This window comes from Thunnus maccoyii, chromosome 11 (genome assembly GCF_910596095.1).
Source record: "Thunnus maccoyii chromosome 11, fThuMac1.1, whole genome shotgun sequence".
In the NCBI taxonomy this organism is placed as follows: domain Eukaryota; kingdom Metazoa; phylum Chordata; class Actinopteri; order Scombriformes; family Scombridae; genus Thunnus; species Thunnus maccoyii.
In genome coordinates, this window is record NC_056543.1 from 24,770,284 (window position 1) to 24,795,555 (window position 25,272).

At 39.4% G+C, this 25,272-nt stretch overlaps 1 protein-coding gene across 7 annotated transcripts in view; it reads left to right on the forward strand.

The window, feature by feature from the left end:
• The window catches only part of usp9 (ubiquitin specific peptidase 9), a 47,910-nt gene that overhangs the window by 8,312 nt on the left and 14,326 nt on the right, over positions 1-25,272 (forward strand). For 3 of the 7 annotated variants that reach the window (XM_042425671.1, XM_042425668.1, XM_042425669.1), the window contains exons 3-27: positions 2,840-2,985; positions 3,511-3,590; positions 4,979-5,091; positions 8,013-8,231; positions 9,314-9,429; positions 9,555-9,806; positions 10,412-10,547; positions 10,640-10,792; positions 11,246-11,350; positions 11,525-11,731; positions 11,850-11,986; positions 14,675-14,713; positions 16,453-16,586; positions 16,707-16,797; positions 18,507-18,620; positions 18,718-18,946; positions 19,781-19,876; positions 20,064-20,275; positions 20,444-20,684; positions 20,934-21,083; positions 21,485-21,605; positions 21,724-21,854; positions 24,247-24,525; positions 24,658-24,783; positions 25,085-25,222. In XM_042425671.1, the coding sequence (XP_042281605.1) occupies positions 2,840-2,985; positions 3,511-3,590; positions 4,979-5,091; positions 8,013-8,231; positions 9,314-9,429; positions 9,555-9,806; positions 10,412-10,547; positions 10,640-10,792; positions 11,246-11,350; positions 11,525-11,731; positions 11,850-11,986; positions 14,675-14,713; positions 16,453-16,586; positions 16,707-16,797; positions 18,507-18,620; positions 18,718-18,946; positions 19,781-19,876; positions 20,064-20,275; positions 20,444-20,684; positions 20,934-21,083; positions 21,485-21,605; positions 21,724-21,854; positions 24,247-24,525; positions 24,658-24,783; positions 25,085-25,222 (3,765 nt within the window). The remainder of the gene's footprint in view (positions 1-2,839; positions 2,986-3,510; positions 3,591-4,978; positions 5,092-8,012; positions 8,232-9,313; positions 9,430-9,554; positions 9,807-10,411; positions 10,548-10,639; positions 10,793-11,245; positions 11,351-11,524; positions 11,732-11,849; positions 11,987-14,674; positions 14,714-16,452; positions 16,587-16,706; positions 16,798-18,506; positions 18,621-18,717; positions 18,947-19,780; positions 19,877-20,063; positions 20,276-20,443; positions 20,685-20,933; positions 21,084-21,484; positions 21,606-21,723; positions 21,855-24,246; positions 24,526-24,657; positions 24,784-25,084; positions 25,223-25,272) is intronic. The other 4 variants (XM_042425670.1, XM_042425673.1, XM_042425674.1 and 1 more) reach the window with 3 other exon arrangements.

Below are 25,272 nucleotides of genomic sequence, written 5' to 3' on the forward strand. Positions count from 1 at the left end.
GCGCATGTGAGACTAATCGATTAGTTGAAGATTATGTACGATTTTAGTTGACCAAGATTTTTTTTGGTTGACTACAGCCCTAATGCTCAGATGGGTAGGGTCTAATCTTCCTGATGTTGTACAGGGCAAATCAACACAACCGAGCAATCAAGGCCATGTAAACTTTGGTGACCAACTATTCTTTAATCGTGACACTCATGTTTCGGGCAGACTTTGTGGGCATGTGATCTGTTGTTGTATAGAGGGACTGGCTGGTATAGAAAGAGCTCAGTCTTAGAGAGGTTAAGCTTAATGTCCCGTTCTTTCATCCATGCCGAGATATTGGCAGTCTTCCAGCGGGAATGATAGGAAAAACTGGGTATCGTCAGCATAGCAATGGTATGAGAAACCATGGGAGCAGATGATTGCACCGAATGAGATGGTGTATGCTGAAAAGAAAAGGGTACCAAGCACTGACCCTTGAGGAACCTCTGTGGATAAGCCATGCAGTTTGGACACCCATCCCACCTCCAAGATGCTCAAAAAGATCTCCCTGAGAGGTAGGACATGAACCAGCGGAGGGCAGATCCCGAGATACCAAGTTCAGTGAGTGTGAAGAGGAGGATTTGAGGAGGGTTAACTGTGTTGAGGGCAGCTGACAAATCTAGCAGCAATAGAGCTGAGGACTGACCAGCAGCTCTAGCTGAATGCAGTGTTTCCATTACCGACAGGAGTGCAGTCTCAGTAGAGTGACCCTGCTTAAAGCCAGAGTGTTTCAGATCATACAGGTTGTTCTTAGAAAGGAATTCAGAGACTTGGTTAAAGATAGGAAGGGGAGGAGTGAAACCGGTCTGTAGTTTTCATCCTGAACTGGGTTGAGTGTAAGTTTTTTTTTTTTTTTTTTTTTTTTGAGCAGCAGCGTGACCCGGGCTTGCTTAAATTCAGTGGGGAACACACCCACTGTAACCGAGGAGTTGATGTGTGTGACTGTGGGGTTAAGAGCGGGGGAAGTGGTCTGTAGGAGGTAGGATGGTATGGGGTCCAGTGGACAGGTGGTGGGATGAGAGTCCAGCAGAAGTTTGGAGAGTTCCTCCTTGGTCAGAGGGGAGAATGAGAAGGGTGAGGCCCTCTTAGCTGGCAGTGGCAGACTGAGTTGGACAGGCTCAGAGAACTGGTTACTGATGCCAGAAACTTTATCAGTAAAGAACGAGGTTAACACATTTGTAACAACAGTGAGTGTCAGCCAGCTAACAGGCAAAGCTGTTATTTCTTAAAAAATGGTTGCTTTGCTGTTATTTCAGCATTACTTCACACCTTTAAAATGATGTGGTTGGTTGAAAACTGTCAGTGAGCTGCCCCCATTCAAATGAATAAGACGGCTGCGTTTTTTCACGCAGAGCTCAAGACAGTCTAAACACAGCCTTAGAAACGCCATGACATACTGTTAGTTGCTGCTATGTCGTTTCTTTATCTAAATGTTATTTTTATTTCCTGGCTTAGTCAGTGGGTTTTAATGCCGTGTTCATGCTATGTCGGATGGTTGGGAAGGGTCGGAAAGATCACCATATTAAGGACTTGTGAGCATTCACATCATCTGAAAACTCAGGAAGGTTGTATGATAACTAAGTTGTTGTATGAGGGTTTAAAATACCGCGCATTGGCAAAATTACATTATATCCAATTAAATTTGGATGTAATTGCATTAAATGACAGACTTTGGCGGATGTGAGACGTCCATGTTTGCTTGGTTTTCAGGCGCTTCCATATTAAGTGCCAAGTAGGATATATTGGAGCTTTCAGAAGAATCCCAGTTTCCCAGTTATAATTACAACTTGGAGGTTGATGTGAATTCCATTTACAAGTTGGAAACTCATAATTACAGTAACTCCGACGTGAACGCGGCATATGCTGTCTTGACTCTGTACTGTCACAGAGGGAAAAAAAAAGGTTGTTAGGAACATTGCTCAACCTGGACGTTGCCTGTGTTGTGTGTGTGTGTGTGTGTGTGTGTGGTGGTGGACTCCTCAAAATAAAGCGGGGGGGGGGGGGGGGGGGGGGGGACTGCTCAAAATACAAAATATGCAGGGGTGTCCAGTACCCAAAAAAGGTTGAGAACCACTGCTCTAGTGAGTGTGGATAGGAGGGGATTTCTTGACTTCAGTGTTGAAAAGTGAAAGACTAATATACAATACTGGAAACATGTACATTTGGTGTATTTTCTCACCATAAAACTCAACCTTTCAACCAGAACTGGGTACAAAACAAACTGAGCTGGAAAACTGTTTAGCTCAGTGATAGGTGGTTTTCTACCAATTAATTGTGAAATGGCCGCAGTATATTTTTGTTACCTACACAGATTTCACTGTTACAGCGGTTGGAGTGCAGATGTAACGTTAGGGCGCACATGTAGGCCAACGTAAAACAGCTTGTTGCATTGTTAACTCTTCTTTCTCGCTCTCTCACTCTGCTGCTTTGGTACACATTAGTGCAATACAAACCTTGTTTGGCTATTTTTGGGGTTGTTGAGTCGATTTGTGTATTCATACTCAGGTGTATTGATACTGTGTTAGTGTTCCAGTGTGTCCTATATCAAACAATCTGGAAAGTATAATTTCTATTACATTACATTGTGCCGGTGTTTCAAGAATATTACATTCTATAGGTGTTTTTATATTTTTCCGACATTAAATGTGTGTGTATATACCGTATACAGGATGTCCACAAGTCTCTTTTTATTGATGTGTAGGAATTCTGAACCGTTGATTCTAGTCAAATGTATGACATTATCATTGATTACTTCTTTGTATTTGTTTTTGAAATACTCTCTGATTGTCTGTGATTCCCTCCCCCCCCTCCCTAGACATCATCTCCAAACTCATCTAATGAGAACTCTCCAGTGAGCCCACCAGATGAACAGGGCCAGGGGGATGGGCCCCCTCAGCTGGAAGAGGAGGAGCCCGCCTTCCCCCACACTGACCTAGCTAAGCTAGATGACATGATCAACAGGTATTTACTCGCATGCTGGCAGAGGCTGCATCCTACATCACTCTTAATTCAGCGGAGGACATACAAACAAAAAGCGAACCCGCTCATAAAAATATCGCTCTACAGTGCTTAGTGGTTGAAAAGTCCACAGAGTACCTTCTTAAGTGAATTTCACTTTTCTTGTAAAGTGAAAGTGAAAAGGCAAATTCCTCTCTGTTGACTCTGATGTTCAACGACTTGAAAACCGAATCTCCCAGAATCTCCTCCTTCTCTCTCTTTGTATATTCACAAAGTGTATTGGTACATTTTTGGGTAAGTGCAAATTATTAAATTGAGTGGGTGCATCTTTGTATATCCATCAATTTTGTATGCCACCTCTAAAATTGACTTAAAGAACATACCATAAGAGTTGCACTCATACAGTGAAGGTATTGGAAAGCAAGGTAGACTGGGCTCTTCAGGGTGCAGGTAGTCATGATCCATTACTGTGCCTTTTACATTCATGTGTTGGTTTTCTGTTGATTCATGTGGGTTTCTTCCTCGTAGGCCTCGTTGGGTCGTTCCAGTTTTGCCAAAAGGAGAGTTAGAAGTCCTCTTGGAAGCTGCTATAGATCTGAGTAAAAAAGGTAAGAATGTACAAAATGAATCATCATGCAGCACAGATTAATCACAAATTGAAATTGAAAGTATAGAGAGCAGGGTGGTAACTAATAATTGTTTTTATTTTCATCTGTCAGAAAGTCTTCACATTTTAGAAACTGGACCCAACAAATGTTTGCCCTTTGGTGTTGAAAATTTACTCTAATGAAAGATTTTTAAGTGCAATGAGGTTATATAAGAGGACCAGTGCTAAGATTTAGTGGTCATATCTAGCGGGGAGGTTGTGGATTGCAATCAACTGAATACCCCTCCCCTCATCCTCCCCTTCCAAGCATGTAGGAGAACCTAAGGTGGCCGCAAAACTCATGAAAAACTTGAAAGTCCCTCTCAAGAGCCAGTGTTTGGTTTGTCTGTTCTGGGCTACTGTAGAAATATGGTGGGCTCCGTGGAAGGGGAGCAACTTCAACTGATTGAAAATAACTGTTGAACAGAGGCTGAAAGATCAGTTCATGAAAAAATGGCAAATTGAGCTCAGAAGTATGACATTGTGATATGGATGTAGAATTCAAACAAGAGCTTAAACCTGAAGAGTATCTGTTGTATGAAAACCATAAATACAGACAGGCTATTTGTAACTTTAAGGTGAACAACACCAGAATTCTCAAAGTCATTGGAAGATATAAAGGGCTGGATAGAAACAAGAGGATCTGTAACCTTTGTAATGACAACCATTTAGGAAACAAATATCATGTTTTGTTTGAACGTAAGCATAATGAATTATAGAGAAAAGTATTTGCCAAAGTATTTAAACTGTCCGTCTGTTTAAATGAATTTTATTACAATCAGATGAACCGAAAGTTATTTGTAAATTAGGTATCTTTTTTGAAGAATATGCTTCCTTTGTTTAAGTAACATTTGTTGTACTTGAACCATGCCGTACACCAACATTTTATTGTGTGTTCTGTTTGTGCTTCATACCATGTGATCATAGTCTTGAGTCACATAAATAAATGACATGAAATTAAATAAATTGCATCACTGCTCTGCTTCATGTTTAGGCTGTGATAGGCAGAGCTTGTAAATATTACATGTTGACTGAATTGACTCAGTACAGTAATCGCAAATATCTTGACAACATTTTGTACGTCAGATATGAAATTTTGTATTGAGACTGACGTAAGACTCCAGATGTTCATCATCAAGAAGAAGCCCCCCTATTTTAAAGCCACACCAGGATAAACCCATCCTTGAAACCTTAATGAATCCAAAAAGTTGTCTTTCATTTCCTTGTTTTTGGTCTTAAGTTATTTATTAAAAATAATTATTAATGTAATTGAGCTCTTTGATGTCTGTAGACATCCCTGCATTTTATATGAATTGTAAGGTATAATATGAGTGATGTCTTTCTTTGCAGGACTGGATGTGAAGTGTGAGGCATGTCAGAGGTTTTTCCGAGATGGTCTGACCATCTCCTTCACAAAGATCCTGACGGACGAGGCAGTCAGTGGCTGGAAGTTTGAGATTCATGTGAGTCTGAATTATTGCTTTACATTTACTTGGAAAACTAGCTTTGATACTTTATTTTTGTTTAAAATTGAACTTTCCAGTTTTATGAAAGAAAAACTTGCTGGTGTGTGTAACATATCTTCAAGCTAAATTTCAAAAGTGAAAATTGCCCTGATTTACAGTAGATCAACAGTTTTTGGAATTTGACGCCGCCTCTAGTTCCCACAGATTACAACAACTAATCTTTACTGGTTTAAATGGAAGGAATCAAAGGTGTTATTGACAGAAATTTGTTATTGTCAGGTGGCATGATTCAGTATAGTCAGCTTAGCTTTATTTATTCTTTGACATCTTTGACTTTATCTTATTGGAAGTATGCAGTTTTCAGACCAAGGTCTTGCCTGCAAATTGAGTTTTCTGTTTGGTTTTCCTAGAGCTGAGGAAAGAGGCAACACCAGCAGTAATCAATACTCTTTTTGTTAGAAGTAGCTGAGGTTGGCTGTTGTGTTGTATTAGGGAGATTGATCTCTGTAACCTTTTCACAATAAACGGATGAGACAGAAAGGTTGGAAAGGACACATGGGGGCACAATGTCTTTGTTTCTCCTGTCAACCTTACTTGAACTAATGTTGACCAGGTTTAAAAAAAAATACATAAAATCTAAACATATTTTAGTACATTACACAAGATTGTATATTACAGATCTGATAAGTATGTTTTATGATCCACAGCTGTTCTGATTATTCTTATTAGTCACTCAAAAAATATCTATGAAGCAACCAGATTCTTGTAAACTACATGACTGAAATATCTAAAAATTGCCTTGGAATGCTGTAATATCTCATAATTTATAACTTCGGATCTGTAAACCAGTCAGGAGTAGAGATGTGCCAATATACTGTTTCTACTATATAAAATGGTAACAATACCACCAAGCCTTTCAGTTACCATCATTACCATGATTGTTACCGAGCACCATGAACACAGCCCAGCTCTACTGTCTTTATTATCAATTTTACTTTGATAAACCAAAAGTAAACCAATCAAACAGAAACACAGCAGCTGCTGCAAGACCAGAGAACCAGGCTCCTTGTCTGGTTAGCTCTAGCTAACAGGACATAACTTGCTATTAGCTAGTCAACCTATTGAAGTGCAGCTAGTTTGTGTACACAGAGTCAGAGAGAGAGAGAGAGAGAGAGAGAGAGAGCTGCATTGAGATCGCACACATTACATTCTTCCTCACAGATCAGTTTCATCTCTGGCTGAGGAGTTTGTTAGTAGTAATGCAGAGATGGTGTGCAGACGGGCTAGTGGCTTGTAAGAGCCCAAACTGCACTGCTGTCTATAACTATTATGCGCTTACATTCTGCTTTTTAACTATTAACACACAGCAGGAAACACTTGAGTTCTTGATCTACAGAAAGTCCTATAGACAGATGATAAACACTTCGACTGTGAAAGAACCAAAATGAAATTCATGAATTTTACCTGATGTAAAAGTCTGAGGACCAAACCATCATAAATACAAGTGATCAACAATGTGCAAGATTTTTTTTTTTTTGGTTCTTTCACAACTATTGATACCCAAAACAAATCAGGACATGTGTATATAATCTAAGAGAAAACAACCAGCCTGCTTTTGTTTGTGGTGTTTTTAGTGTTTTTGATGTCAGTTCATTTTCAGGGTACAGCAATACCCAGTTCACTGTTCAACCAATCATGGTGTGAAGTAATATATTGCAGCATTAATAGTAGTATTTCATGAAAGTTTGATGATAATTGTGATAATATCACTTACTGTGATATTTTTGGCCACAATAATCATTGCAAGGAAATTTGATACCAGCACATCTCTAGCCAGGGGCCGTGCAGGAGGGGCAGTGGATTGGCATTTTCCTAATAACATAATTAGCAGGCATGCTTTTTATTTGTGTGTGGTGATCTGTGAAGTTTTCACATTACTCGTGTTGATGAAGTGAGATGTGAAGATTATTGGCTAACCTCTGGCATGCTCCTTTCAAGTAGCTCACAAAAAGAGCAAGCTTAGACTTGCTAATAGTATTTCTTCTGACTCCTCACATGTTTTAAATGGAGAGTACCAATTTCCGCCCTCTAATAGGTGATTTAGAGTCCCTCATTTTAAATACAACAGGCTGAAGAATTTTTTTATACATCAGTCTATCCTGCTGCTAAACCAGCAGTAGTGCTGGTAACTGAGATCTGAATCCAGAGGATTTATGTGATATGTATGATTGTCATGACTGTTTGATGTTTAATCTGTGTGTAAATCTCTTGAACAGAACTGTCTAAGGATTACAAAATGAATTTCAATGTAAACTGACAATAAAATTTGTATGGTGATATAATGATCATGATGCCAGTAAAGGCACTAAAACATAAGTCTTACAAGTAAAATGTGAGACTTGACAGGTAGTCTATTTTAGGACTTAAGTCTGTGGCAGCTGTTCTATCATGGTGTGCTTTACTGCAGGGTAATTGGGCAGAAGCCATGAATAATCTAGTATTTCTCCTCATACCAAGTACAGGGTGTTATTGAAATGGCATCTTTAATGACATTCTGTGTTTTTAGAAATAAAGTATATCTAAAATGAGTGGTAAAAGAACCAATAATACATATTTTAAACCTTTACCCAAACTGGACAGTCAGACTCAACTTATTCAATTCTGATTTGGGTACAGCCAAAATATGTATAGGTTTCAGGCCATAATGGATGAACGTATATAACGGGCGAAAACACAGAAGTCAAATGGTTGTTTATCCCCTAATGTGATCTCACTATCTCACTAATTCCTGAGGAAGAACATTTTCCAGTTTGAATTGAAATTCTCTTCATCATCCTCTCTTGTTTCTTTCTATGTCTCTCGTAGTTAAATGTTTAATTTATTGCTCTTTTCCTCAACACACATATCCTTTTTCACAGAGGTGTATCATCAATAACACACACCGGTTGGTGGAGCTATGTGTGGCCAAGCTCTCTCAGGACTGGTTCCCCCTACTGGAGCTGCTGGCCATGGCCACCAACCCTCACTGCAAGTTCCACATCTACAATGGCACACGGCCCTCTGAGACCGTCCCCGCTGGAGCACAGCTGGCTGACGATGAGCTCTCCGCCCGACCACCAGACCCACGCTCACCTAAGGTGAATAACCACTGCAACTTTCAACCAAACATGAAAATTGTACCCTTGAAATTACCTCAAGATTTGAGGCTGATCTTCGACTTTTTTTCATTCTTATTCTTTCAATTGGCCACTTTTTTGTAAAACTGACCTTATTGATTTTTGCCTACATTCTTTGATTATATAAATGTCAGAAAATATACCCTTAATAGTTTGGATTGTTTGTGATATTCCTTAACAAATTACCTTTAAATATAATATACAGTATGTATAAGCATGTAGTACATTCTAACCATCTTATCAGTAGCGGCTATGCAGAAAACAGGCTATTTTATTTGACAGTTTAGAGGACAGTTAAATTATTTTTTCCTTCTAGACGGAATCCATAGAGTGGCATTTTAGTCTTACCCGAAGGGCCCCTGTGAAACAAAGAGAATTTGTCTCTGGAGTAGCCTGATAATGAAAAATATGGAACTCAAAGTCAATAAGACACTTAGTGCTTGTGTCAGAAAGCAGATTGTGTAAAAGAGAAGGTGGATACACCAGGGCATAGGAATTTCACAGTGAAAGAGTGATGAATATAGCGTGGGCATGGGTCACTATGAACAGCACTGCAGCACTGCTTGCCTGTCTGAATCTGTTGGCATGGGGCCCAGGTCTACTTAGGGCTTCACTGTGCAACAAAGTCAGACTTTTATTTTGTTTTTAGGGTTGAAATCATTCATCCCTAAATATCAAACCAGAATGTAAACATTTTATTAGTTTAAGATTATTTATTAGCTAAAAAGGAGTTGTTTGAAATCTCTCCCTGTCCCCCTCTAACACAATATCTCTGCTTTAAGCCTGGGATCTCCTTCTCAAATGAGTCTCAAAGAGAAAATGCTGCACTCAAATGGTTTTTTTCAAGCTTTTAATTGGGAACTTAGTCGGAGAAAAAAATCTGGAAATTTGATTTTTCATAAAATAGGGCCAGTTACAACCCCACTTAAAATCTCTTTTAATGGAATTTTAAGACAATGAATTTGTGAATCCAGCTCTGAGTTACCAAATTAAAGATTACTGAGTCTTCAATGTATTTTTCTCTCTTCATTTCCTATTTACAGGGCTGGCTGGTGGACTTAATAAACAAATTTGGCACGTTAAACGGGTTTCAAATGTTGCACGATCGCTTCATGAGTGGCCAAGCACTGAACGTCCAGATCATCGCTGCACTTATCAAGTAAGCCTGTTAAGGAAGTTGCACAATATTCAACACCATGTCAACGGACTTTCCCTAACATATCATGGGCTAGCAATATACTTAGTAGTTTGTGCGAGCTGATTTTTGTGTTTTCTTCATTACAGGCCTTTTGGCCAGTGTTACGAGTTCCTCACATTGCACACGGTAAAGAAGTACTTCCTTCCAGTCATCGAAATGGTTCCCCAGTTTCTAGAGAATCTCACAGATGAGGAGCTTAAGAAAGAGGCCAAGAATGAAGCCAAAAACGACGCACTGTCCATGATAATCAAGTCTCTGAAGAATCTGGCTTCTCGTGTACCAGGACAGGAGGAGACCGTGAAGAATTTAGAGATTTTTAGGTTAAAAATGATTCTTAGGTGAGTATGAAAAGATCATATCCTAATTAAATTCTTCTCATGAAATTAAGATTTTTGGTAAAGATCGCCTCTAGACATTTTTCAAGATACAGTATTTAGAAATACTCTACTTGGAATAAATATTTGTGTCTGAAGTTCAATTAGCTAATTTAAGTCCCTAAAATTACTTACATCTACTCCTTCTCCCTCATTCAAAACTACAGAATCTATGAATATGTAAATATTGTTAATTTAAAAATGTAACGGCTGGACACAAGACGTCTCCTACTTCACTGTAAAGTCCATTTTCAGTGTTTGTTCATTGGAGGCTTCAAGTTTCCACATCACACTTGTGTAAATTGCATACTGTACCATGATTGGCTCCAAACTAGTTGTGATGTCACAAATCATTCTTGCACAGAGAAAAATTCCTTTTTCAGCAGATGAATGTGAAAACAGCCTTCTAGTATCAAACTCTGTACATAAATCATTCTGCACAATGGAAGTGAGGGAAGAAAAACACAATTTTGACTAAACGGGGACCTTCAATTTTGAGTGCAATTCTCATCATACACATATAACATGATTTCATGTAAACTAAATAAACTGTGTATTTTTATCACCAGGTTATTGCAAATTTCTTCTTTTAACGGCAAAATGAATGCACTAAATGAAGTTAACAAGGTGATCTCCAGTGTGTCCTACTACACTCATCGGCATAACCCTGAAGAGGAGGAATGGCTGACTGCAGAGCGCATGGCGGTAAGCTCAACTGTCTGGTTCTTTACCTTTCTGCTTCATATTGAAGAGTTCTCTTTATCTAACATTCATTGTGTCTCATTTTCCTACCTCAGGAGTGGATCCAGCAGAACCACATCCTGTCCATTGTCCTGAGGGACAGTTTGCACCAGCCACAGTATGTCGAGAAACTGGAGAAGATCCTTCGCTTCGTTATCAAAGAGAAAGCTCTTACAATGCAGGATCTGGACAACATCTGGGCCGCTCAGGTGCACTGCAGCTACAAATATTTTAGTATTATTGTGTTGATGACGTCATCTTCAGAATAAAACGTCAGAACTGCTACTTGATTCAATATTGATATGATAAAACATAACATGATTTTAGAGTGTGGCCTTGTTATTTTGTGTTATACTGAAGGGACACATGTTGTAATCTTTAATTTCTCAAAGTGTTTAAGATGAAAATAGCTTTAAGCTTCTGGCTTTGTTCAATATTTTATGTTTTGGTTAGGTATACATTAATATTATATATAGATTTAAAATGTAAATTGGTAAAATAACATCCAGTCAAAGTACACAGTAGGGATTATGGTTTACTTTACTGTAATGCTAACGCAACAGCAATAAATACTGCAAACACAAAGTTTTCTGCTGATGGGATCTTAAGTAAAAAGTTATGCTAACCCAACAGTCGGGTGTTTTGTGTCTGTACATCTGCAGGCTGGTAAGCATGAGGCCATTGTGAAGAATGTCCATGACCTTCTGGCCAAGCTGGCGTGGGATTTCTCACCTGAGCAGCTTGATCACCTTTTTGACTGTTTCAAGGTGAGTAAGAGTCTCAATAATCAGGCAGGTCACAAATTATGAGGGTTTTTGTACACAACATACAGTTTCATTCAGTTCTGGCTTTATCACAGTACAGTTTAAGTGTAACATCACAACAACTACTTGTTGTGTCTGCTATCCTAACCTCTGGACTTGGTTGTTCCTCTTGTGCAGGCAAGCTGGACCAATGCCAGCAAGAAGCAGCGTGAAAAACTGCTGGAACTTATCCGGCGCCTGGCTGAGGATGATAAGGATGGGGTGATGGCCCACAAGGTCCTCAACTTGCTGTGGAACCTTGCACACAGCGATGATGTGCCTGTAGACATCATGGACCAGGCTCTTAGTGCTCACATCAAAATATTGGATTACAGTTGCTCACAGGTACATTTTGTGGAGTAGTTGGCATAATGTTTAGAGGGGAATGGCATGAAAAATGACACATGGATGCCATTTTTAACTCTACAAATACTGATAAGTGTTTGTTCCTTTTCACCCATAGGACAGAGACACACAGAAGATCCAGTGGATAGATCGCTTCATAGAGGAGCTACGAACCAATGACAAATGGGTGATCCCTGCCCTGAAGCAAATCAGAGAAATATGTAGCCTCTTTGGAGAAGCTCCTCAGAACCTCAGGTAAGGTTATGGCAGAAATCAATTTTATTTTATAGGGCTGGGTTTAAAAAATTGATATTTCCGTTTCAAATTGGTCTTCATTTAAATTTTCCAATATCGATTCATAAAATCGGAGATCAGTCTTTTAATATATGCCTTTTTCAGTGGATTTTAAATCCGAAATGAATCCAGATATCTTCCCTTAGGCTTGGCGGTGCCTTCAGTGGAGGCGCTCCCGCCATGTTTAACAAGATCTGGCCACGAGATTTCATTGTGCGAAGTCTTGAGGCCAGATCTTACTAAACATGGCAGGAGCTGCTCCACTGAAGGTACCGCCAAGCCTGTTGCACAGAAGCATTGTGAGGTAATCACAGCAAAGTGTATATTTTCCTGAGGTATTAGTGATGTTTACATTTGTTTGTAGCCACCCTATTTACACTGGCTGCCTGGTGACACTGCACTAAAGAAAGCACTTATCTGGTCACTCAATACTCAGACTGTAGAGTCTGTAGAGTTGCACCATATTATGTTGACTTCTGTGGTGTGTTCATGTTAAATAAAAAGTACACTAATGTAACTGCTTTGGGGTCAATTCTTAATATAAACAATATTTTTAGTAATGCACCAGGTAGAGGGTTCCTTGCACAATTTACATCATTGGTTCTCTGAGAATCACTTTCATGTCCAAGCAAAATCGGTATTGTAACTGAAATATCCCTAACCGAATCGATATTGAATTGGGACCTTGTGAATCGGAATCAAATTGATTCGGGAAATGTGAATCGCTACCCAGCCCTATTATTTTACAGGAACACATGCCGGAAAATGCTAATGTTGGCAAGTATGAAGTGTTTACTTGGTATTTTTAGTATGTTATTGTGAATAATGCCCATTTATTTTGCACATAACGCATGAACACTCATAAGAGAAGCAACAAGACCTGAGATTTAATTTGTCACATATTTGACATTCCTGGCATTTTAATCACATTTGCGCAAGAGCTGAGGCAGTCAGCTCTTATGCTTAGTGCCCACAGTAAATGGCCCAGCAGTTTAGCTTCATACCACTGCAGGATAACATCAGAATTTCCCTCTGCAACTCATCCCAGTGCACTAATTAAACATCAGTGCTAACTGACAGGACTGGGAAATACACCCAATATTTTTTTGGTTTTTACTGAGATTAAAAATGTCTCACTAAACCTATTTTTGCTATCAACTACCTGATTTAGACTTTTTTGTATATTCTGAAAATATGTCATGAGTCCCCTTAAATCAAGCATTACAGTTGGACGGTAATTGTTTTTTTTCTCTTTTTTTTCTGCGAAAGTATGGTTTGAGGCAAGGGATGCAAATTTTTCTTGAGTACAATGACAAGAGCTGAAAGGTGCACTTAGCCCACTTACACTTAGCCACTTTATGTGTCTTTGGCCGATCAGATAGCTGTCGGATATCAAAAGAGCAACGTGTAAATGTATCCAAGAGGTATTTGAGACTGATCGAAATCGGATTTCCTGAACATCCTCTGGAGTTGGTTTGAGATGCATTCTAGCCAGATGTTAAAAAGCTCTAAATGTATTTGAATTTGAATGCCTTACTCCTTCAAAGTGTTAACTAGTCAATAAAAGTCAGTTAAAATTACACTGAAATTAGTTGTTGTTCTCCCTGTCTTATCAAAGCAAGAGGAAAAACCACTTTAGCAGTTTCAACACATACAATCATACAGAAGGCACACCTGGCTGTTGTGGCTTCTGTCTGATCCCTGATCAGTCCAATCACTGAATGATCCATGTAGTTGAGAACATTGACCTGTATGGGTGAGGGAGGGCCTGTGAAGATGATATAACTTACAAACAAAGAGTGATTGCAATCAGATCTGTGATCTGGCCAACAGACTCATATATGTGGCTAAGTGTACAAGAAATTGTATTGTAATTGCATCTGGATTCTATCTGCATACGAGATACTTGAAATGACAAGTGTAAATTGAGCCTAACTTTGTTTGCTTTTTTATACTTAAAGTAAACTCTAACTGCTGTTGAAAGATGGAGCTGGGTTATGTTGATATATTTAAGCCCTTAACCACCTCAAACCCTTGCATAAACTCAACCAGTCAATCACATCCAACCTTTCAAAATGCACATTTCTTTCTACAACTAACTAGCTAGTTAGTTAGCTTACTAGATTAGATGGCTAACTAGCCAGTTAGCTCTAAAATCTGGTAGCGATCTTATTCAGTCAGTTTTCAGTTAATATTAAAGTTACTGTTTGTGTTTGCATGATTTTTTTTAAATGATAGGACTTTTTCACAGCAGGCATTTTGACTTGTCATAGTACTTACACCTGTGCTCTTCCTACTATGACATGTCAAAATGTCTTCTGTGAAAAAGGCATATTTACATACATGCTGATAAGAAGAGGTGTGTAGGTCTAGCATAATTTAAAACTCGTTCTGTCTCTGAATTGTACTATATAGGCTACATGAAGGTTGTCAGGGAGCTGTAGTAGTTTAAAAATAATTTTTAATCAGGATGTACAGCCCTAACAAACAAAAGCATTCATTCAATGTTGCCATGGTAAATTTGTGAAATTATTGTAATTATTGATTTGAGCTTATATTGTTTGGCATTAATCGTAACTAATTTTGAAGTAGTGTTTTTTTCCTAGTCCCTGTAGAAAATATGTAGTATACATGCCTGTTGTTTTTCAGAAAGAAAATGCCAATTAACATACAAACGAACTTAGTGGGGTAAGTTGAGTGCTAATTCCAGGGTTCTACCTATTTCTGTGTTACGTCAAGTCTAACTTTCTCTTTGACATGTTTATAACATGTACTATATAATGTAAATCTCTGTCATGAATCTGCTTTAAGCAATCCTTTCTTGGGTTTCATCTCAAATGACTCATTCCTCATTCAAGCTCCTGTCCAAAGTCCTGCACATGTGTAGTTCAGTATATCAAGACACAAAAATAATAGCATGTAGTTCTAATTTAGGGGCTCCAGGGGAACATTAAATTACACCTTCCTTGCTCCTGCCTTCTGCGTTGCCAAGGTTTGTAAAAGAATTGTTTGCTCGTCCATCATATTCTTTGTTGGAGCTCCTGACTTTAGGTTTAAGACATTGAAGATGAGGCCTAAAGAGATCATAGATGATAGATCAGTACTAAAAGCTACATTATTAGTCATAGTGTATGATTATGATATAATAAGTACTGGTAATTACATCACTAGTTTATTCTTAGATTATTTAATTTCATGTAATTTGATTTCCTTATCAAGAAATATAATAAAATAGCTTGAAGCACAAGTGTTTATATTGTATGTACATGTAGTTATGTATGTATGCAGTGTTATTATAGCTCTTTATTTACATAATCACATAAAAATTGTTGTAGTTATTTTTTCATACGGATGCCGGGAAGACCAGCTGTTGCACTGTTTGCAGCTAACAGGGATGCAATAAACTAACTAAACATATTGAATGCAATTTCAGGTTAGATAAAATTAATGTGTGATTACTGAATCCAAGCCAAGTCCAAAACAATGTGCAAGGCATGGTCATTGTTCTGAGGAGCAGAATTTTTTGGGTGCACTCCATCTAACATGCTTAATTTCTGTAGGTGCACTTGGTGGGAGTTTTTGTGCAGTTTTTCAGTACTGTGAACCCAAGCCATAGTCCATACACAGAATAGTCCTTTTAATCTGGACAGTTACACAACTAAATGAAAGGTCCTTTGAGATGGAGCCCAATTCTTCCTGATGCCAGCTCCTTTCAGCTCAAATGATTCAATGCAAAATATCAGGGGTATTTCATGCCTTGAACCCACTTATCCAAACTTATGCTTGTATCATTCTAACTCAACAGTTTGTTTTCATGCATTTAATATGCATGTAGATTTTTTTATTTGGGAAATGTACTTGTTGACACAAGAATGTCTTTTTTTTTTTTTTTTAGATTGTAGTTGTGCAATTGAGCATAATCTAGCCACTGCTATTCAGTAAACTGAGTCTTAATGCATCTGCAGCAGTTTGATAAATGTGAGCCAACTTCCTGTATAATACCATTTTCATTGGTAATTTGAAATGATTTTAGTATGTTGCAGATTGCCATGTGACTCTTTCTAGTACAGTGGCTATCAAAACTAAATCATGGATTATTTGGTTCTTTAGTTTGATTTTCAAGTCAAAAATCTTTTATGTGGAAGCAAGGCAGGAAATGGCCTTTATTGATATGGCGTCTTCTGCTGGTTATTCTATGACATACATATACACACACTCAAATATACCAAAAGCTGCTTTCTTTATGTCCCTGATAGAAACAAATGAGAAATCAGTCATGCTATGTTTTCTGTAATCAGAAATTGTTACTAAAAGTAAGCAATGTCAGCTTCACTCTCACTTTGTTTTTTAATCTTGCTTGCATCCTCACTTAATATCTGTTTTTGTCCCCCTTACATCGACCACTCCTCCTGCTGTTCTCTCTTCAGTCAAACCCAGAGAAGTCCTCATGTGTTTTATCGCCATGACCTGATCAACCAGCTGCAACATAACCATGCTCTGGTCACCCTGGTGGCTGAGAACCTCTCTGCCTACATGGAGACAATGAGGCAGTTCTCCAAAGGTACACTGTCAGGGCCAGAAATAGCCCTTTGTGTTAGTTGGACATTTCATTGCCATACAGCTGTTGAATCGGGAACGTGCACTGCCTGCAGTCTGACTGGTTGTATGTCTACTTTTATAGAAGAACAGGCCGAGTTTGACCCTCAGACGGTCAGGCCAGGAAGCCGCTACAGCCATGTCCAGGAAGTACAGGAGCGACTCAACTTCCTGAGGTACAATATTACCTTAACTCTTTGAAACACTGAAATACAAGCAAGGATCTTATATTTCCCTGAAAGCTGAGACTACAGCTAGGAATAGAAAAAAATAAAATAAATGTGAAAATCTTTATTATCAAGCATATTCTGCCTTTTATGCATTTTCATACTTCAGCCTCTAATAAAAATGGCCAGTGCATTGCCACTAGATCAATCCAATCACTATCATGCCCATTCAAAGACAAATCTGTCATTTGTCAGTTTTATAAAATTAGCTCTCATCCAGTATTAGCACAGATAATGTTGAAATGGGTATAATGATGGAATATCAGTGTTCAGTTATTTTAAAAAAACAAAACTGTTGTATTTGTGCAACTGTTGACAGTGGCTAGACAGTCCATAGTTGATTTTTATCTGTTTTGATTTTACAGCTTTGTCGAAATCTGGGGTAATATTTATCATAATGTAGAAAGAAAAACAGACTTACAGCTCAGGCCTTGAGTGATGATGGAAAAATACTCACATGCAGCCTATAAGCACTAGGGCTGTAGTCTCCTGGTCGACTGGTCAATTAGTTAGTCAATATGCGTCCGACCAAATTCTCATGAACCTGTGAAAACGGGTATATTCAAAACACTGACAAATCACCCAACCTAACTGCACTCAACGTTTACTGAACCGTGTTTCTCAGAACTATTTTGAATGAGGTGTTGTCTAACCATGTGGGAAATCAAGAGTATTTAAAGTTTTAGGTCGCTCCCAGACCCAGAACCAGGAGAGAGCAATGAGAGCAAGAAAGGGGGAGAAGGAGAGAAAGGGGCGTATAATAACTTAGACATAAATAATAATGAGAAAAAATAAATGAATACAATTCTGCCCTGGCCCAGCTGTCCTGACCCATCCTGGTTTCACCCTGGCACCCCTTCATTCTCAGAACCCAACAAGAGATGCCCCCTAACAGCACTGTAGCTTTCTTTTTTCCTCCTCCTTCTTCTGCTCCTCCTCAAACTGCAAAAAATGTCAATTATGACTCTTTGTATTATGAATTTTTGTTCCATGGAGGTTTTTTATTTGTAAAACTTTCCTGGAGCGGAGAGAGGCCATTTACATTGTGATGACGTCACAGATTTTTAAAGTCTATGGGCCAAGCGGGAACTCGCAGGCAGGGCCAGCAGGGGAAACACCACTGTGCATATTCAGTGGGCCGCACAACATTGAAACAAACCCAGAGGCTAGAAAGTTTTTTTTGGCATATGCACCAGACAAGCAATTGAATTGATTTGAATGGGCACCATTTTCGGTCTGGTATCCTGCTCTTATAATACATCGATGTTTTGCCCCCTCTGCACTCTCAACACACACACACACACGCATCCAGTATTAAGCCAAAACCGTATTTCTTTATTCAGTTTTTGTTCATGTTGTAGTTGTTGAACAACTACACTTTAAGGCGGCACGAAAAGCCGAAAGTCATAGAGAGGTGGAAGACGTGATATTTTGAAGATATGTGGATAACTGGGCACATTTTCAGACACTGACAGTTTCTCCTGGAAGGCATTCATAGTGTTTCACATGAAAAAGAGAGCTGAAGAGAAGTTCAGACCCTGCCTCCTTTTTCACTTCCACACACATGGCCAATCACGACATGAAGTGGATGTGAATGTCAGATAATCTGTCAGAAGTTACAGAAATGGCTGTAAACTCTTTTCTTTGTTTTTTGCCAGGTTCCTTCTAAAAGATGGCCAGCTGTGGCTGTGCGCCCCTCAGGCCAAGCAGATCTGGAAGTGTCTTGCTGAGAATGCAGTGTTTCTCTGTGACCGTGAGGCCTGCTTCAAATGGTAATGTCTGATTTGATATCTTCTTGCCTTTGGTTTGAATGATCTCCCTTACATTCGTTAACCAGAAAACTTGTCCACTCTGAATGCTGTGATACAGGTACTCCAAGCTGATGGGTGATGAGCCTGACCTGGACCCAGACATCAATAAGGACTTCTTTGAGAACAATGTTCTGCAGTTGGACCCATCTCTGCTGACAGAGAATGGCATGAAGTGCTTTGAGAGGTTCTTCAAGGCAGTCAACTGCAGGGAGGGCAAACTGGTAGCAAAGCGCAGGGCCTACATGATGGATGACCTGGAACTAATAGGCCTGGACTACCTATGGAGGGTGAGGGGATTTGTTGCAACAGGCACACATAAACAGATGTTTCTATTCATTTGAGATGGAGGCATGTTTCAGAAAACTATTTTGGTTTCCTTTTTGTGCAGTACACTTATATAATATGGTTTAGAAACAAAATCTAATATCTTGAAGACTGGAAAAGACATCTCCATATAGTCACCTTGAGCACCACTTAGATATCTATAACTAACAGAGTTACAGTCTGATTCTGAAAGCTTCTGGTCAGAGTTAGTTTTAAATAACTGTGTTTTGCAAAAAGGCACACGTTGGTGATATGTATAGGCTGCTTTGACTATATGACCAGTTACTGGTCCTCTTCCCAGTAATTGGTAAGGCTCATGTCACGCTCACTCTTTCCATAGCAGCATCCTGCAGTTTATCAGTACTATACACTTATATCCTTAAGATAGGAATTGCTTTGTCAACAACAAAGAGATTTTTCAGTCGACATGTTTTTGAGATCCTGTCTTACTTTGTGGCCATTTAACTGTGACTGTAAGGAGGATGAGAATAACTACCGTCCTTGATCATTGTAAATCTACAATACTCATGTTCAGTCCCCTAGACCCCCTAGTATCTTGTCTCCTCCTCTCCTCCTTTTGTTTACCACTGTTATGCAAAAGAAAAATGTACAAAAACAGTACTCCTGTTAGCACACAGTGTCTTGCCCCCTCTTGTGTCCTGAGTGGTAAATAATGAAGCTCCACTGAGTGCAACGGACCTCCACAGACTTGTATACATGAAAAGCAGACTCCCAGCTCGGAGATCCCTGCTTGGGGAAAAAAAGACTATTTTTTTCCATTTTCTCCTCCCTCCCAGGTGGTAATTCAAGGAAGCGATGACATCGCCAGCCGAGCTATAGACCTGCTGAAAGAGATCTACACCAATCTCGGACCAAAACTGCAAGTCAATCAGGTACAGGAACAGTTCTGTCTCCAAGCAGCAGTTTAATCTTCTTGTGTCTACTTTTTTCTCTTTTCTTGTTCCTGTCTCTCCTCTCTGTCTATGTACATCTGTCAATAAATGTACTGTTTAGAGGTCAATTCAAGTCATCGACATCTGCTATAATGACAAGGTGCTGATCTATTTCCTCTCCCTGTAGGTGGAAATTCATGAAGATTTCATCCAGTCATGTTTTGACCGTCTGAAGGCATCCTATGACACCCTGTGTGTGTTGGATGGAGACAAAGACAGTATCAACTGCGCCCGTCAGGAGGCTATCCGCATGGTGCGGGTTCTCACTGTGCTCAAAGAATACATCAATGAGTGTGACAGTGACTACCATGAGGAGCGGACTATACTGCCGATGTCAAGGTATAATGTCACAGTGCTTCATTTAGCATGAATAGATGTTAACATTTGACATCAACTTGACACAAAAATAAACACCAAAATTGCAAAGAATCAAAAATGTCTTTGTCTGCACTGCTTAGACTACATGTCTTAACCGGTTCGCATCTTTTTCGCCTATTTCTCTTTCAGAGCTTTCAGGGGGAAACACATCACATTGATCGTACGTTTCCCCAACCAGGGGCGTCAGGTGGACGACCTGGATATCTGGTCACACACCAATGACACAATTGGTTCAGTTCGGCGTGGCATCCTGAACCGAATCAAAGCGAATGCTGCACATACTAAAATAGAGCTCTTTATTGGTGGGGAGGTTGTTGACCCAGCTGACGACAGGAAGCTGATTGGACAGCTCAATCTGAAGGACAAAACGGTGAGAATGTTGGACTGGTGTTGTTTTTTTGCATTTAAAAAAATCTCCATTAAATTTGCTGTGCTCTGTTCTGATTTTGTATGTGCATACATATTATAAGAACTTTTATTTTTTATGTTCATTAATAATTCATGAATAGATCCTATTCACTGTGTTCACATCCGAATCATGATTTTGATCAGAGAATTGATGGTTAGTTTTATTCCATCAATCAGATCAGCATTAACTCACCGTCATCTTTTTTTGTAGTTGATCACGGCCAAGCTTACCCAGGTGAGTGCCAACATGCCCTCAAGCCCAGACAGCTCCTCTGACTCATCCACTGGCTCTCCTGGTAACCATGGCAACCACTACAGCGATGGGCCCAACCCTGAGGTGGAGAGCTGTCTTCCTGGTGTGGTGAGTTTACAGCACAGACACTATGAGGCTATTTCAGTGTCATTGGCTTATACTTAAGTTGTGCCATGCTAATAAAGCCTGAATGATGTTTCGATTAAATCAGTAACTCTGTGACAGATCTTGCGTATGAGAATGTGATTAGTCTACGTATACATTTCATAACCCATTTGGAGAGCAATTTATGTAATTTTAAGCAATTTACCTAGTCCTTTTTTCTTATTACTCAACATTTTTTATTAGATTTCTTATTTATTATCTTTTAGTCAATTAGGGAACCTTATATCACACATTACATTATTTTAAGTCAAATTTTCAATGAAATGTTGGCATCCCTCAGTAGTAATAGTGGTGTGTCATTGTGTGAACAGTAGCATTGTAACACCCTCTGCCCTATTTCACAGATTATGTCGCTGCATCTGCGCTACATCTCCTTCCTGTGGCAGGTGGCTGACCTGGGCTGCAACCTCAACATGCCTCTGCTTAGAGATGGGGCCAGAGTTCTCATGAAACTCATGCCTCCAGGTACACATGGACCTATGCTTTCAATATTATTCAGCCATTTCACTGGATGGAAATGTACACAAACACACACAGGCAATGGTAACCCAATGTCATGTTTGTGTTGTTTGTGTCTCCTCAGATAACACTACAGTGGAGAACCTGCGAGCTGTGTGTCTGGACCATGCCAAGCTTGGTGAGAACAGCCTCAGTCCTTCACTGGACTCGCGCTTCTTCGGCCCCTCACCCTCACAAGTTCTCTACCTTATTGAGGTGGGTGTCAGATTTGCATCACAAATTGTGATTCTTTCTGTGCGCTGTTTACCACATGGTTGTACCTGTGATGTAGTTGTCTGTTATTGTGTGTTCAGGCTTTCCTTCAGGAATGTTTTTAGCAGAGGTGGTTAGCCACCCGGGTACTGACGCATCTGATGTCAAGATCAATTAAGTTAAAAGATGACTAAACTGAAGCCACACTCATTAAATAGCATTTGCTGTGTGAAATGGCTCCACTGCTCTTTTCCCTGAAGGTTGTTGCTTTATTTTATTCAAGAGTATACATTTTTTATTAAGGCTGCAACTATCGATTATTTTTTTGATTATTCTATCCATTATTTTCTGATCAGTTGATTAATCCACCCACTTACCAAAAAATAATAACCATAACTTCCACCATTAGTCTTTCAACCTTTTTTCAAGTATTTTCTGATTAAAAATACTTATTTTACAAATTTTCCAATATGTGGGGTGAGCATATAGTGACATCCTATTAATGCCTCTCCCTAAGACACAAAAAGACACACAAAATAAAATCAGTGACATAATTGAACATGAAATCTATGAATGAAGGAGCCATTTCAAATTTTATAACTTTTACCTAATGATACTATTTATCACAAAAGTTAAGATTTATTCAGTGTAGGCCTAATCAGGAAAGGTGGTGTTATGCCTCCATACCAGCGACAGCGTGGCCAGTGGCATTTTATTTTTGGGTTGTCTGTATGTCCGTCCGACTCGAGGATGAACTGATAAGAGTTTGGTGGTCAAAGGTCAAGGTCACTGTGACCTCACAAAACATGTTTTTGGCCAAAACTCAAGAGTTTATACGCTAATTATGACAAAGTTTAACACAGATGTCTAATAGGATAAAATGTTGAAGTGATGACATTTTATATCCAGAAGGTCGAAGGTCAACTTCACTGTGACATCATAATGTTCTGCAAAAACACTTTTCTGATCATTATTCAACGCCATAACTCAGGAACAGAAGGGGAGATTGTGACCATATTTCAGGATACTGAATTGGTGACACTAATCTTGGGTGAACACCCTGAAACTGTGGTCATTGTGTAAATCTTCTGTGTGTGAAGCATCCATTTTAGAATTTGTAGCTTCTTTGCAGCAACATCTATATCTGAAGCATTGTCTACTGTCAAGGCTACAACTTTGTGTTCTATCAGAATCAGCTGTACTGGCCAAGCATGTGAACACATACAAGGAAAATACACTTAAAACCTTTTTATTAAATTCCTTCAACGTCTTCACTACAAATAATATGAGTCTGGACAGACATGGATGTAAACTACAACTTGACTGGTTGGTGGAGGCATACAACCACAAGGCGGTATTTCTAGTTTACTATGTTCAGCCATTAATTACCGTAGATGGTATTGAGTATGATTTAATGGTTAGTGCCGATTGCAATCAGAAATGCACTTGTATTATTTATCTGCAGCGGTTGCTCACACCAACTTACAGCCTGTAACAGTAAGTTAGTGGAAAGTTAGTTTTATAGGTCCATATGTGCATAGACAAACTGCTTACAACTTACAAATGCGCTGGAAAGCGGCGTTGCCATACTAGCCACTAGCCTCTGCTATAAGGAGTCTTCGTAGAGTTCTTGCCTGAAACGCAACAGATAAGGATGTGACGACAACTCCCAGGCACTGGCTACCGTCCAACAGTCAGACAAAATTCACTGTAATAGTCCAAATACTTGCACTGCCGTCTTGTTATTTTGAGGTCGGAGAGCCCCAGGATGTTTTCTTTTGAGATGCTCGTGCATAGCAGTTGTGCTGCTGTGGTAGGCCATTTCTGTTTTACGAAGCCTGCAGAGCACCATTTTATTAGGTCTTTGTATAAAAAAATTCCCACACCTTTGACAATCAGGTTCAGGCTTTTTTGGATAAAGTCTCATTTTCACCATGCCCACGAGCAGGAGCTGCCATGATTGGGGATAACGTAAACAGTGTGACGTATTGACACATTCCACACAAATCGACATATTTATGTTATTGATGTAATCAATTACATCAATGCGTCATTCCTGCCCTATTTTTATGATGTTAGTGGAGGTGGACCACCTGTCCTGTGCTATCAAACACTGTTGGAAACCCTAGTGTTGTTTGATGTGTGAACAGCAGTGCTACGCTACAACTCTATTAGCACTTACAATATTGTATAAAGGAAGGTGACCTGTCTCATGAAATCAGATTTCTAAGTTGGTTGAATTACTACAGTGAATAAAATTTGGGAGCCATGTTCTGTAATTGATGGGGTTCCACGCAGTAATCCTGCTGTGTGAGACTTATAGTTTCTATCTATCTGTATCTATCATGTCTGTTGATCAATAAGGTGGTTTACACTATTTCTGCACATGTTCCAGGTTGTGTATGCTTTGCTGATGCCAGCCAGTGCCACTCTGGGTGAGGACGCCAGTGACTTCCAGTACAATTTTCTGAAGAGCGGCGGGCTGCCCTTGGTGTTGAGCATGCTCACTAGGAACAACTTCCTGCCATCAGCGGACATGGAGACACGTCGTGGGGCTTACCTCAATGCGTTGAAGATTGCCAAACTCCTCCTCACTGCTGTAGGCTTTGGGCATGTTAAGGCCGTGGCTGAAGCCTGCCAGCCCAACGCTGAGGGAAATATACCAGTTTCGCCGGTTAGGCCACGCTCATAACTCATACAAAGGCATACTTTCAAAACTGGTTCCTCAGTAGTTGACTGCCCTATTTTTACTGACATGTCTTTATCTTTCTCCACAACCCCATCACCTGTCTCACATTGTCTACAGATTAATCAGGCCACTCATGACCAGGCCCTGGTCCTCCAGAGTGCCCTGCAAAACATCCCCAACCCTGCCTCAGAATGCATGCTGCGCAACGTAGCCATCCGCCTGGCCCAGCAGATTTCTGATGAGGTAACTGGGAAAATTTAAGGGAATACATTTTGCAGGGGTTTTAAAGATTAGAACACCCTGAACTAGTAATGATAATGGATTTTAATTAATGCTTTTTATAGGCACTATTTATCTGTAAATATCTAAATAGAAAGCTGGTAACAAAAGTAAATACCTACACTTGAAAATGTTGTTTTTTTATATGTAGGTGTTTGCATATAAAGATGAGAAGAGGACTTAACATTTGTTAAACAAATGTAACAAATCTGTTTTAGTTGTAGTTTCTGTAATAATGGCTTTTATGGGACAATGTTTTTACCAGAATTTCTTCCAGGCATCTAAGTACATCCCTGACATTTGTGTGATCCGAGCGGTACAGAAAATAGTGTGGGCATCAGGCTGTGGTACAGTGCAGCTCGTCTTCAGTTCTAATGAAGAAATCAGCAAGATATATGAAAAGGTAAGTATACACTTGCCGTTTGTGAATTGTTTTGTTTCAGATTTTGTTGA